This window comes from Syngnathus floridae, chromosome 12 (assembly GCF_059516105.1).
Source record: "Syngnathus floridae isolate MCC-2025c chromosome 12, RoL_Sflo_1.0, whole genome shotgun sequence".
NCBI classification, from domain to species: domain Eukaryota; kingdom Metazoa; phylum Chordata; class Actinopteri; order Syngnathiformes; family Syngnathidae; genus Syngnathus; species Syngnathus floridae.
In genome coordinates this window covers 9,716,283-9,728,901 of record NC_142424.1, presented here as the reverse complement: position 1 = coordinate 9,728,901, position 12,619 = coordinate 9,716,283, and the positions used below count along the sequence as shown (strand labels likewise).

The 12,619-nt window shown below is 43.4% G+C and overlaps 1 protein-coding gene across 6 annotated transcripts in view; it reads right to left on the bottom strand.

Annotated features, from left to right (window-relative positions):
* Positions 1–12,619, bottom strand: part of dcc (DCC netrin 1 receptor) — a 249,177-nt gene that overhangs the window by 102,795 nt on the left and 133,763 nt on the right. For 3 of the 6 annotated variants that reach the window (XM_088391100.1, XM_088391099.1, XM_088391101.1), the window contains exon 8: positions 11,486–11,765. In XM_088391100.1, the coding sequence (XP_088247226.1) occupies positions 11,486–11,765 (280 nt within the window). The remainder of the gene's footprint in view (positions 1–11,485; positions 11,766–12,619) is intronic. The other 3 variants (XM_088391102.1, XM_088391104.1, XM_088391103.1) reach the window with 1 other exon arrangement.

Genomic DNA, 12,619 nt, shown 5'->3' with positions numbered 1-12,619 from the left:
TCCGTCAGGCTCATCAAACAGCAAGAAACTGAATCATTATAAAGCGTTCGTCGCATTAATACGCATCCTCAGCAACAATTTCAAATATTCTCACCTCAATAACGGACATCGAAAGCCAGGCAGCGACGATGACTGCTAGGGGGAAGTACTGGGTATTGAGCGAATGTGCGAGTCATCGCGCGTCAAGCAACGACAATAACTACCGGTACGTAAACATTCAATCGCCATGTCTAAATGAATGTCGTTGGCACTTAGAAAATATTCGCCAAACTTGGCCAGACTTCCAGGGGAAGAGGACGAATTTTCACTTGTTCTGGCCGACCTGAGGAACCAGCCGAGGCGGACACTTTACGGCGGTTGAGTCGTTGGCACTTAGAAAATATTCGCCAAACTTGGCCGGACTTCCAGGGAAAGAGGCCGAATTTTCACTTGTGGTGGCCGACATGGGGAACCAGCCGAGGCGGACACTTTACGGCGGTTGAGTCGTTGGCACTTAGAAAATATTCGCCAAACTTGGCCAGACTTCCAGGGGAAGAGGCCGGATTTTCACTTGTTCTGGCCGACATGGGGAACCAGCCGAGGCGGACTCTTTATGGCGCAAGAGCCGTTGGCACTTAGAAAATATTCGCCAAACGCTCTCAGGATAGAGAAGACCAAGAAGATGCCCTTTATGACGACAAACTAAACGAAAACGAATGGAACGAGCTTTTCGGAAATAGCGACGATGAAGACGAATTTCGAACTCTATGTACCGGCAATCACTTTATAATTATAATTTGTTGTTTCTTAACTAAAAATAAACCAGTTTCTAAGAGTGTTCATTGTTGTTAGTTTCTCTCGGCGCATAATATCACAGGGTCATGAAGTAAATAATATTTAAAATGGCGTATGGATCGCTCGCTACAAACCCGCGAATTTGAACACATTTCGTCAATAAATTTCGCATATTTCTGATTGAATTTTGAAGTTTAATATAATGCAACAATTGAGCTCGACTTATACAAAGGATATATCATAAAATCGTAAATTTCCGTCAAATTTTAGGGGGTCGACTTATACACCGAGTCGACTTATACACTGGCAAATACGGTATGTATTATTAACATTGGTCGGCCGATTAATCGGTAATCTTCTGTCTACCTGTCCGTCTGTCTATGGCACACTTACAGCGACAGTTGGTTTTAAGAGTTCAAATAAAGGTGGACTGTTAAAGTGACCCCACATCCTTGGGATTTTGTACATCTCTCCCAAAATAACTGCCCACCAACTCCAAACAAGGAAGGTGTAGCCATTGCTACTAAAACTTTGATTACCTTTTCATTTGCAGTCCGCATTTACTTAGCGCTCAATTAATTGAAGCTGTTAAGTTCTCCTCATGGATCACAGCTATAGCACAAGCTTCTCTTTATTGCTCTTTTGAACAGAGATGGTGGAAAGTCAGCATTAAAATAGGCCCCAGGGTGAAATCATCTGAGCATAGTATTGATAGCTCTGCACTTGGCAAATTAAGACAACAGATTTAGTTTTATCTAGGGCAACATAAGCATTATCTTGCATTCTTTACATCCCTGGCAAAGCAGTAGGACAATACATACAGCTCTGTACCTATCTGGACGTCGGGTTTGATGGTTAAGGATTATTTCCATTCTATTTAATAAGAGTGAAAGTGAAACATTTTCAGTCATAAAGGTTTGATGTCAGAGAGATCAGTCAGAGGTTACTAATGATGTGGCCTGGTTCAAAATTCCTTCATCCCAAGTACAAGAGGTCAGGGCTATGTGTGGGCCAATCGACACAAGTAAAATATAGCTTTACTCAACTTGTTCTGGAAGAATCACTAAAGGAGAGCTGTTGTGCACTTTTTCCCCCACCACAGTTTCATTTTCACCTTTTTAGTAAACCCTGTCTTTTGTTGAAGGGCAGTAGTTTATCAATTTACAATAGCTGCCCTCTGACTGTTTGAACTGATTTTTCTATCTCTCGAAAAAGCCGCCATGACTGCGATACTTTAGTAACTAAAGTATCGCAGTCATGGCTAAAGTTTAGTTCTACGCAGTATCTTTGCTGTTCCTAGTACTGCACTTTTCTGGACTGAGATGTCAGATGTTTTTCCAGGGATCTGTTTCAGCCACTCCTCCAGTTTGGGGGTTACTGCCCCTAGTTCTCCAATGACCACAGGCACCACTGAAGCCTTCTCCAGCTCTTCTCTGAGCCCTTGATATTTCTCAAGTTTCTCATGTTCCTTTTTCCTAATGTTACCATCATTTGGGATGGCTATGTCAACCACAACGGCTTTCCTCTGCTCTTTGTCCACCACCACAATGTCCGGTTGGTTCGCCATTACCATTCTGTCTGTCTGGATCTAGAAGTCCCAGAGGATCTTGGCTTGGTCATTCTCTACCACCTTTGGAGGTGTTTCCCACTTGGATCTCGGGACTTCCAGTCCATACTCTGCACAGATGTTCCTGTACACTATTCCAGCTACTTGGTTATGGCGCTCCATGTATACTTTACCTGCCAGCATCTTACACCCTGCAGTTATGTGCTGGATTGTCTCAGGACCTTCTTTGCACAATCTGCACCTGGGGTCTTGTCTGGTGTGGTAGATTTGGGCCTCTATTGCTCTGGTGCTCAAGGCCTGTTCTTGTGCAGCCAGGATCAGTGCCTCTGTGCTGTCCTTCAGACCAGCTCTTTCTAGCAATTGGTAGGATTTCTGAATATCAGCCACTTCAGCTATGTTTCGGTGGTACATCCCATGTAGGGGCTTGTCCTCCCATGATGGTCCCTCCAGCACCTCATCTTGATGCCCATAGTCTGAGACATTCACTGAGCACATGATCCGTTGGGGCCTTATCCCTGATGTACTTATGGATCTTGGATGTTTCATCTTGGATAGTGGCTCTCACGCTCGCTAGTCCTCGGCCTCCTTCTTTACGGCTAGTGTACAGTCTCAGGGTGCTGGACTTGGGATGGAACCCTCCATGCATGGTTAGGAGCTTCCGTGTCTTGATATCTGTGGTCTGTATATCCTCCTTTGGCCACCGTATGATTCCTGCAGGGTATCTGATTACTGGTAGGGCGTAGCTGTTAATGGCTAGGGACTTGTTCTTGCCGTTGAGCTGACTTCTTAGGACTTGCCTTACTCGATGGAGGTATTTGGCTGTGGTTGCTTTCCTTGTTTCCTCGTCAAGGTTGCCATTTGCCTGTGGAATTCCAAGGTATTTGTAGCTGTCCTCAATGTCTGCTAATGTTCCTTCTGGGAGTGAGACCCCCTCTGTGTGGATTACCTTTCCTCTTTTTGTCACCATGCGGCCACATTTCTCAAGTCCGAATGACATTCCGATGTCAGAGCTGTAGATCCTGGTAGTGTGGATCAGGGAGTCAATGTCCCGCTTGTTCTTAGCGTACAGCTTTATGTCATCCATGAAGAGGAGGTGGCTGATGGTGGCCCCATTCCTGAGTTGGTATCCATAGCCCGCCTTGTTGATTATTTGGCTGAGGGGGTTCAGTCCTATACAGAACAGCATTGGGGACAGAGCGTCTCCTTGGTATATACCACATTTGATGGTCACGTGTGCAAGTGGCTTGCCATTGGCTTCAAGTGTGGTTTTCCACTGTTTCATCGAGTTGGCGATAAAGGTTCTCAGAGTCCCATTGATGTTGTACAGCCTCAAGCATTCAGTGATCCAAGTATGTGGCATTGAGTCATATGCTTTCTTGTAATCAATCCAGGCAGTGCTCAGGTTGGTACGTCTGGTTCTGCAGTCTTGGGTGACTGTTCTATCCACCAGGAGTTGATGTTTTGCTCCTCTGGTATTTTTACCAATCCCTTTCTGAGCAGTGCTCATGTATTGATCCATGTGCCCGCTGATCTTATCTGATATTATGCCCGACATCAGCTTCCATGTTGTGGAGAGGCAGGTGATTGGCCGGTAGTTGGATGGGACTTAAAGGAAAATGTGTTTTTGGGAGTTTGCAAACATATTTTTTAAGGTTGTGTTAAACTTATAATCATATTAATATCTAGTATTGAAGTGCTCGTGTGGATTGGTGGGGGCCGAGGAATGTGCAGGCAAACTGCATGAACTTGTTTTCTTGGAAGTGTTGTGTATAGGCCCAGACAGGGAGTACCGGACGAGATAATCTCAAGGTCGGTGAGGATCGAGAACAACAGCACGTCTATGAGACTGGCCTTCGAGGGGAAAACTCAACCGTCTGACCTCATCGACACCTGGACTGGGGAGGAGATGGCCCTCAACCAATCATCTCACAATATTTTGCATGCTTTAATATTCATATTGTGTTTCTTTAAAACTGGGCAACCCGGAAGAATGTGTCGTCTTTTGGTGGTCACAAAAACGCACGAGTTTTAGTGTGAGGGACCCGGGACCCAGGCCTGTATTAGTGCGCTTTGTCAGGAATAAATAATTGGTAAATTTGGTCTGATTGATCTACTGGTCTTCTCTTTGACAGAACGAACTCGCAAAATTGTTAGGTGCGCCAGTGTGTGGATTAGGACATAGCAATTTATGTGTTAAGTGTTGATCGCAATTTGGAGTCAGATCAATAACTAGAATCCGTAACCTAACAATTTCTTGGTGACCCCGACGTGATGTCAAGAGAAGGGTAATTGACAACTCGTGGTCTTTAGCCAAGACACCGGACAGTGTCAGGGACACTGTCTCCCGGTCGGCGAACCGTTTGGAATAAGCGCACAACGTTGAGCTGGTACGACGTCTCCTAAACCCTGAGCTCATCACCGATAAGGTAAGCAGAATACCTGTTACTATAAGTCGAAATGCTGCAAATTGAAAGAGGAAATTTAAGAGGAGACTGTCGTTCAGATCAAATAAGGAGTGCATGAAGTTAAGATACATACGGTGAATAAGTTTGGAACTTACGTGTGTAACGTGTACGGTAAAGTCAGGGACTTACGCGTACTAAGGATAGGTCAGGGACCTAGTGCTTCGTCATGGCGGACAAGGGTGCGGTGACGATCGTATTCAAATAGCTGGAGTTAATAAAGAGATCCCCGAGGGGAAGTGAGGCCTCCTCAAAAAATATCCGGTGGTAACAGTTCCTCCTGTGAGAGATCAGACCGCTAAAATATCCAAAATGAACCAAATTGGGGGGAGAGTGTGTGCGCGCAGAGGATCCTCATGAGTGGGTGTGTATATCAGTGTGTGTGAGTGAGATGTGTGTTCTATGGAAGAAATCAGTAATGGAGAATGTTTCGGAGGCTTTTGAGCGATAATAGGGAAATTGAGAAGTGTACAATGGTGTGTTTAAGTTGGTTAGAGAAACTAAGATGAGCAAGGTGTGGCAGTAGAGAAAATAAGGCGTGTGACAAAAAGTTACTAGAACGGTGGCTTGATAGGATGAGAATAAGAGACAACAAATGTTGTGTGGAAGACATTGAAAGATGTCGAATGTGAACATGATGAAGGGCGCAACAGCAAAGTTGGCCTGCCCTTTGAGAAGTTGAGACTGATGAGCGTGCCTGCACTCGCGCGTAGTCGCGGGTCTGGGCTGTGCGCGTGGGCCTGTGCTATGCTCGTGCGGGCGGTGGGCCGGCATCATGATTGTTGCAGGAAATGGCCAGCCTGTAACCGGTCAACATTGATGCCGCGACCCCCTCCTCGCACGGGGGGTGCTATGGCCCGGGCGGGGCAGGGACAGTGTGAGTTTCTCAGTGAATGTTTGAAGCAGTGAGATTGAAGGAATGTATATGCTGATGTGGAAGCGCAAATTGTGAATGGTATTGACCGATAGAAAGTGGCAAAGAAGCTACATGAGAGATGGATTGTGCGTGCGTGCGTGCGTGCGTGCGTGTGGATGCGTGTGTGTGTGTGTACGTGCGATTGTGTGCGCGCTCGGTGTGTGCGTTTATGTGCACACCCTGTGTGGATGCAGGCGTGTGAGGAGGAAGACTGCATGGATCAGAGAATGTTCAAGAAAGGGGGGGCTAACTCGTAAATAATGAGGAGCTATTGGGAGTAACCTGTTTGTCCTTTCTTTAAGGTTAGGTTAAGTTAGCAACATGAGCGATTTAGAGGTTCAAAAGAAAGACAATTAAAAGAAAATAACATTTTTGATTTGGACAATTGCAGGCTAACAGGAGCATAGATTGTTTTTGTTTGTTTTTAAAGATATATTTAACAGTTTATCTCGGTGCAGTAAGGATATAGCAATTTTGAAAGACTTAAAATTAAAAGCAAAATTACATTTTAATTCTGACACATGCCAGCTAACATGAGGATGGCAAATAAATGAATAAATACTCGCTCAAATGCGGCATGTGTTTTAAATTGGGCGATAAGACATTCACTTTCAAGCACTATCATTTAGCGCTGCTGACAACAATAATTTATGAGATGGTAAACCAAGGAGGAGTGTCATAGTTGGAACACAGGCGCTGTATGACCTATAGATTGAACAATAACATTCACCGCATATACAACCATGTTGGTAGATTGTTAAATTACATTACAGTTTATTATAAAGGATTTCGGAACTTTATTTGATGATAAACACTGGAACGAGGATTTTAGCCGTGTTAATGGGTAGGGTGGATGGATTACTCAAAAAAAAAAAAAAACATTTGATAAGGGCGGCTTGATAGTAAGATGATGAGTGTGCGCAACTGATAGGATACAAAATGTTAATAGGAAGATTTGGGGTGTAAGGAACAAATACTACTCATGAAGACTGATAACACGAAGATAGTTTTGTGAAATTTGTGTCCCAGTGTGTTCTGCCCTAGCGCATGGCACAAGTCCTGAACTGAGTCCTTGTACTCTACTGGCTGCCTCAAAATCAACAGAGGACTGTCCCTGGTCATGAGACACCTTTGACCTTTGGGAGAACAACAGGAACTATTATCATGCTTAAAGGGGGCAAGCACGGCTCTTCACAGGACAAGAACCATACAGTTGGTGGAATACACACAGTCGCAGATCAAAAAAAAAAATAGACTGAAAGAACAAAGACAAGATGGATGCATTTGAGAATGGCGGACGGTCCAGCCCTGAATCATCATCATGAGAATCTAAGAGGAGAGGCTGCTAAAGACTTGCACGAGTCACATGAAGTCAAACTGGACACATTGCTAAAGACTGCTGAAGCATTACAAAGTTGGTGGAGTATGGGACAAAAGGGATGGAGGTGTGTTTGGGTGCTGGGGCAGACATAACTGAGGAGTTTTGATAAAAGAGGGAATAATAAGGATGCTTATTGACACTGAAACGGGGATAAAAAACAAAATACATAGATATGGTCAATGAAGATGCACTGACAAATTATATGACAGCGTGATCAGAAACTTTGCAAAGTGGACATTGATCAATAGAAATTAAATAATTTGAATCATACATTTTTATATGTAACTTAGCATTTCGAATACATAATTAATCTAACTGAAATAATGAAATTTTATAATTGGACCAGTGAAAATTTGGATTCGGGCAACAGAAGGCTGAATTGCTAAACTTAATTGACCTTTATCAAAGCAACAGAATTTAATTACACATCAACTGCGACTGATTTATAGGATGCATATTTCAGCTTGAAGGGGTGAGGGGCCATAAGAAAGTTGGAATTCTGGATAGTCAGCAAAATAGTAATAAAGGGCACTACTTAATTAAAAAAAAAGAATACAGTAGGGCTTTAAATAATGAATACATTGACATGACCCTTGCGACAATTGATTTAAATGGCAATTTATGATAGGCATTTGGGGTTAGGATTAACAATCCATCCATCCATCCATTACTGGTGCGGCTTGTCCTTACGAGGGCCACGGATGATTAACAATAATAACTAGAATTATTAATTTCCTTAGAAATTGCGTGTGAAGGCGAAGAGGCTGAATAAAAATTCGGGGAAAGCCACAAGATTATGTTTAAATTTGGAACGTGTTGAATTGGTCAGAAAATTGATAAAAATATAGAAAGAATTTTGTAAAATTGGGCGTGAATTTTAAAGTTGAAAATTTGAGAGGGGGGAGTGAGACTCGCCAAGAGGGGCAATAAAGTGAAGCAGACTGAGAAACATATTTGAGCTAGACAACAGGAAAAAGGGGGAGAGCCAAATGATGACGTAAAAATCCAGAGGGAATAGTCGGACCCATCTTTATTGAATTTAATTAGGATAAGTAATAGAGACCGAGTTTGTAGGAGCAATCTGAGGTTATGGAGGCTCCCCTGACACGCGGGTCCCACAGTCGGCCCCCCCAGATAGACATATATGACAATTTGCGATGAATCTGATGGGCGAGTTTATGGAAAATTGAATTGGAGATTTTACAATAGGTCATGTTGACAACTATGTCCAAATGTGAAGAGTTACTATTAGGAGTCAATGTTTGCCTGCACACTAACATACTAACTTTGAGTGTGTGTGCGCAGTATGATTGGCCAGAGAGGTCTGAAGTTGGGGTGATGTGTTTGCAATTGAGGATAAAATTCCTCTCACCTGAAGGGGTGGTACAGACTGGAGGGTCTGGAACTGGTAAGTGATGAGTTCTGACCGGAACCATGGCTCAATGATCAATCAGGGGCACCATCGACAACAAAACGGTGTGATGGAGAAGGCCCATTTCAGTGATATGGTCAGACAAGACAGAACTAGTATCGAACAGCAAGACTTTGGACGATTTGACGTGTGACGACTTTGAGCTCACCCGACGGGGTGATGGACTAGGTGGACAGTGACCAATTGTTTGACGCTTGAACGTGTTTGCGACAATAGCACGCTCTGCTTTGTTTTTCTGTGTGACTTGATTTTTTTTTTTGTAGCACCAGCCACCAGCCAAGGAGCGGATTGCGCGTTGCTTGCGTAACTTGTTTTCATTCTTGCAGGTTGTCGATTGCGTTCGTGGAAAGTTTGTGTTGGATTTACAAGAATATGTTAACCCTTGCCCTTTTGGTTTTTATGATGAACTTGTTGATGACGTGGTTTTCAGGACATGATCTGCGGGCGCCAGGATTCATTTTATGACTGTTTTTGTTTTGATACTTGATGTCTGTTTTTGTTTTTGTGTGTACAAATGTCCGCTGTCAGCAGGGCTATAAGCTCACTGACAGGAGTGCGATGATTTTTGTTTGTGTTGCCGAGTGTGTGGTGGACAGTCAAGTTTCAAGGACTTGGGGTGATGGTCCCGGGGCCCAGATGGGAGCTAGAGGTTCCGCGGGCCTGGCTACAATGAGAGTGGTGATGAGAGGGGACGCTTTGCAGGTTCCTTTTGATACGTAATGACACATTGGGTGAATGTGTCAAAGGGGGAGTGGTAAAATAGAAATGGGTGAGTAGGTTTCAATTTGTAATTGTGATATACAAAGTTTTTTCCAAATTCACTTGTTTTCAAGCTTTAACAGGACATGCCAGAATTCACCCAGCAGTGATGGAAGGAGCAGAGGAAGACCAGTGACATCTGGTTGTGGTGTGGTGATGACAAATTATAGGATCTCTTGCCGAAGAATGCATCAGGTATCTGTGCCCTCGTGTCTTTGATAATGCCTGTGGTGGTTGTCCCCATTGAAATACAGAATCTCAATTGGGACCTGGAGTCCCCACTGGCGGGGCTCCTGAAGCGAGCCAAAAGAGACGTTTTGCCCCCGTGATTGAGCGACGACGATCCCACATATATTGACACTATAGGAGTGCCCCGGGGTGTGTCAGATAAGTATAAACTCGTTAATCAAGTGTTCTCGGGATTCGAAAGTATCTTCCTATGGATCACCCCCAATAAAAATGTAGACAGTATTAATTACGTTCATTACAATGTCCAACGACTGGGTAATTATACAGCTGAATCATTCGCCGCAGTTCATGAACAATTGGCTGCAACGTCGTTAATGGCGTTCCAAAATGGAATTGCGTTGGACATGCTATTGGCTAAGGAACATGGTGTATGTGGAATGTTTGGTGATGCATGTTGTACTTTCATCCCAAACAACACGGCACGAGGAGGCCGACTGATCCAGGTGTTGGAAGGACTAAGGACACTGAACAAAAAGATGAAAGATCATTCAGGCCTACACACCGATATTTGGTCTGATTGGATGAAAACGTTCGGAAGCTGGAAAGGCCTCATCATGTCTGTGCTTGTTGCTGTGGCTATTTTTACTACAGTTATGATTTTATGCGATTGTTGTTGTATTCCATGTATTAGGTCACTCACTGTCCGGTTGATCGAGAAAACCGTTGGCCCGTTGCCACCGATGGGCCAATATGCCCTGGTGACTCAACATGAGCAGCGGGGGGAAGGAAGGATCGACTGCGCGCTGGTAGCTGTTTGCTAGGGTAACGGGTGATGACCTCATAAATGAGGTCATGAGAGGGAATAAAGGAAAATGTGTTTTTGGGAGTTTGCAAACATATTTTTTAAGGTTGTGTTAAACTTATAATCATATTAATATCTAGTATTGAAGTGCTCGTGTGGATTGGTGGGGGCCGAGGAATGTGCAGGCAAACTGCATGAACTTGTTTTCTTGGAAGTGTTGTGTATAGGCCCAGACAGGGAGTACCGGACGAGATAATCTCAAGGTCGGTGAGGATCGAGAACAACGGCACGTCTATGAGACTGGCCTTCGAGGGGAAAACTCAACCGTCTGACCTCATCGACACCTGGACTGGGGAGGAGATGGCCCTCAACCAATCATCTCACAATATTTTGCATGCTTTAATATTCATATTGTGTTTCTTTAAAACTGGGCAACCCGGAAGAATGTGTCGTCTTTTGGTGGTCACAAAAACGCACGAGTTTTAGTGTGAGGGACCCGGGACCCAGGCCTGTATTAGTGCGCTTTGTCAGGAATAAATAATTGGTAAATTTGGTCTGATTGATCTACTGGTCTTCTCTTTGACAGAACGAACTCGCAAAATTGTTAGGTGCGCCAGTGTGTGGATTAGGACATAGCAATTTATGTGTTAAGTGTTGATCGCAATTTGGAGTCAGATCAATAACTAGAATCCGTAACCTAACTGAAGGATCCTTCTGGATCAGGATCGTACGCCCAATGGCAACTTCGATATATATATATATAATATATATATACATATATATATATATATATATATATATATATATATATATATATATATATATATATATATATATATATATATATATATATATATATATATATATAAATTAAATGCCGCACTTTTGTCTTTGCTCTCATTTAGCTTAATAACGTGCTAAGACGTTTCCCATGTCGATAAAAGGCCTCTCTATAAACTTTGACTCACATACCAATTTTGATGGACTCGTCTCCTTTGAAATAGGAAGTATTTTCATTTTACATACAGTTGAAAAATGATCATATTTGAGTTCAGGAAAGCAGCAAAAAGTTGGGAAGATGGGAGTCGAAACAAATGCGTTCCTGTATATCAACTGTTTATGTGACACATAAAACTCTTTGGCTGGAAGTTACAGATATAGAATCAAAGACAAAGTGAATCAAGACAAATAAAGTACTCTTACCTCTCAATGCCATCTTGGGAGTAATAAACACCGTAAGTCTGTATAGATCCTCCGGTGTCCTCTGGGGGCCACCAGCTGAGTCGGACAAATCGGCTGGACACTAGGACAGGGACCAGGTCGCGGGGGGCAGAGGGAAGGGCAACGCCTGGGCTGGGGGACACTGGTGGGGGATCAGAGGAGGAGGAGTAAGTCAAAGGGGTGCCAGAAGGAGCAGGCGGAGCAGGAGGCGGGCGGGGAGGAGGAGGTGTGTGGACAGGTCTATACTGAGTGGGTGTGGCTTCTGTGAACGAACGGTTCATACAGGGTAGAGGGAGGGACCAGATGCGGGGAGGACAGGGAGAGCATCGCAGCAGGAAATGGAGGAGAGGAGCAGCAATGAGGTGGCAAAGCAAAGTAAACACAAAAGGATAAAATAATGGATGATAGGAACAAATCAGGAACATAAAAGACATGGAAGAGACAAGAAGGAAGAAAAAGGAGGAAGAAGAATAATGGTAAAGAAGATCCCAGACAAGAAAAAATAGTGGCAGAAATTCTTGCATATATATCCAGTAGTTAGTAAGACAATTTAAGTAGGTAAACATAGACATAGGCATCTCATATACTAAGTAATCCTTAAAACTTAGAGGCGAAAAGATAATCATGACATTAAAACTCCCGTCTGAGTTTTTGAACATCCAAGTCAATTTATTAACAGTCCATTCAAATTTACTTTAATGTTGCCAATATCAGATGGTACTGCGCTTATGCATTTAGTAGGGGCTCATGTCAATGAACGAGTACACACTGGAAATAAACACGTAACAACATTGAGCAACATCATTTTTATGCATGCATTGCTATTCACTTCAGCACTGTGTTATACAAGGAAATGGTACCAGTATAGTACCGTGATATTTCGGCGGCATGTTACATTTTTTTAAGACCAGATTTTAAAAAAAAATACTGTCTACTGAAATGTGGGAAATGCCTTTAAGTGCTTGGCAGGCGTGCTTCTGCATGTATGCACTGTGAGAAGATGAAAACGACAAAATGGTTCAGCTTTCACCACCATAAAAAAAAAGTTGGCTTCAAGCAGAGAAGGCCTCGCTGTCGCATCGCTTATTGAAAAGCATAATGCGCAAAGTGTCATAC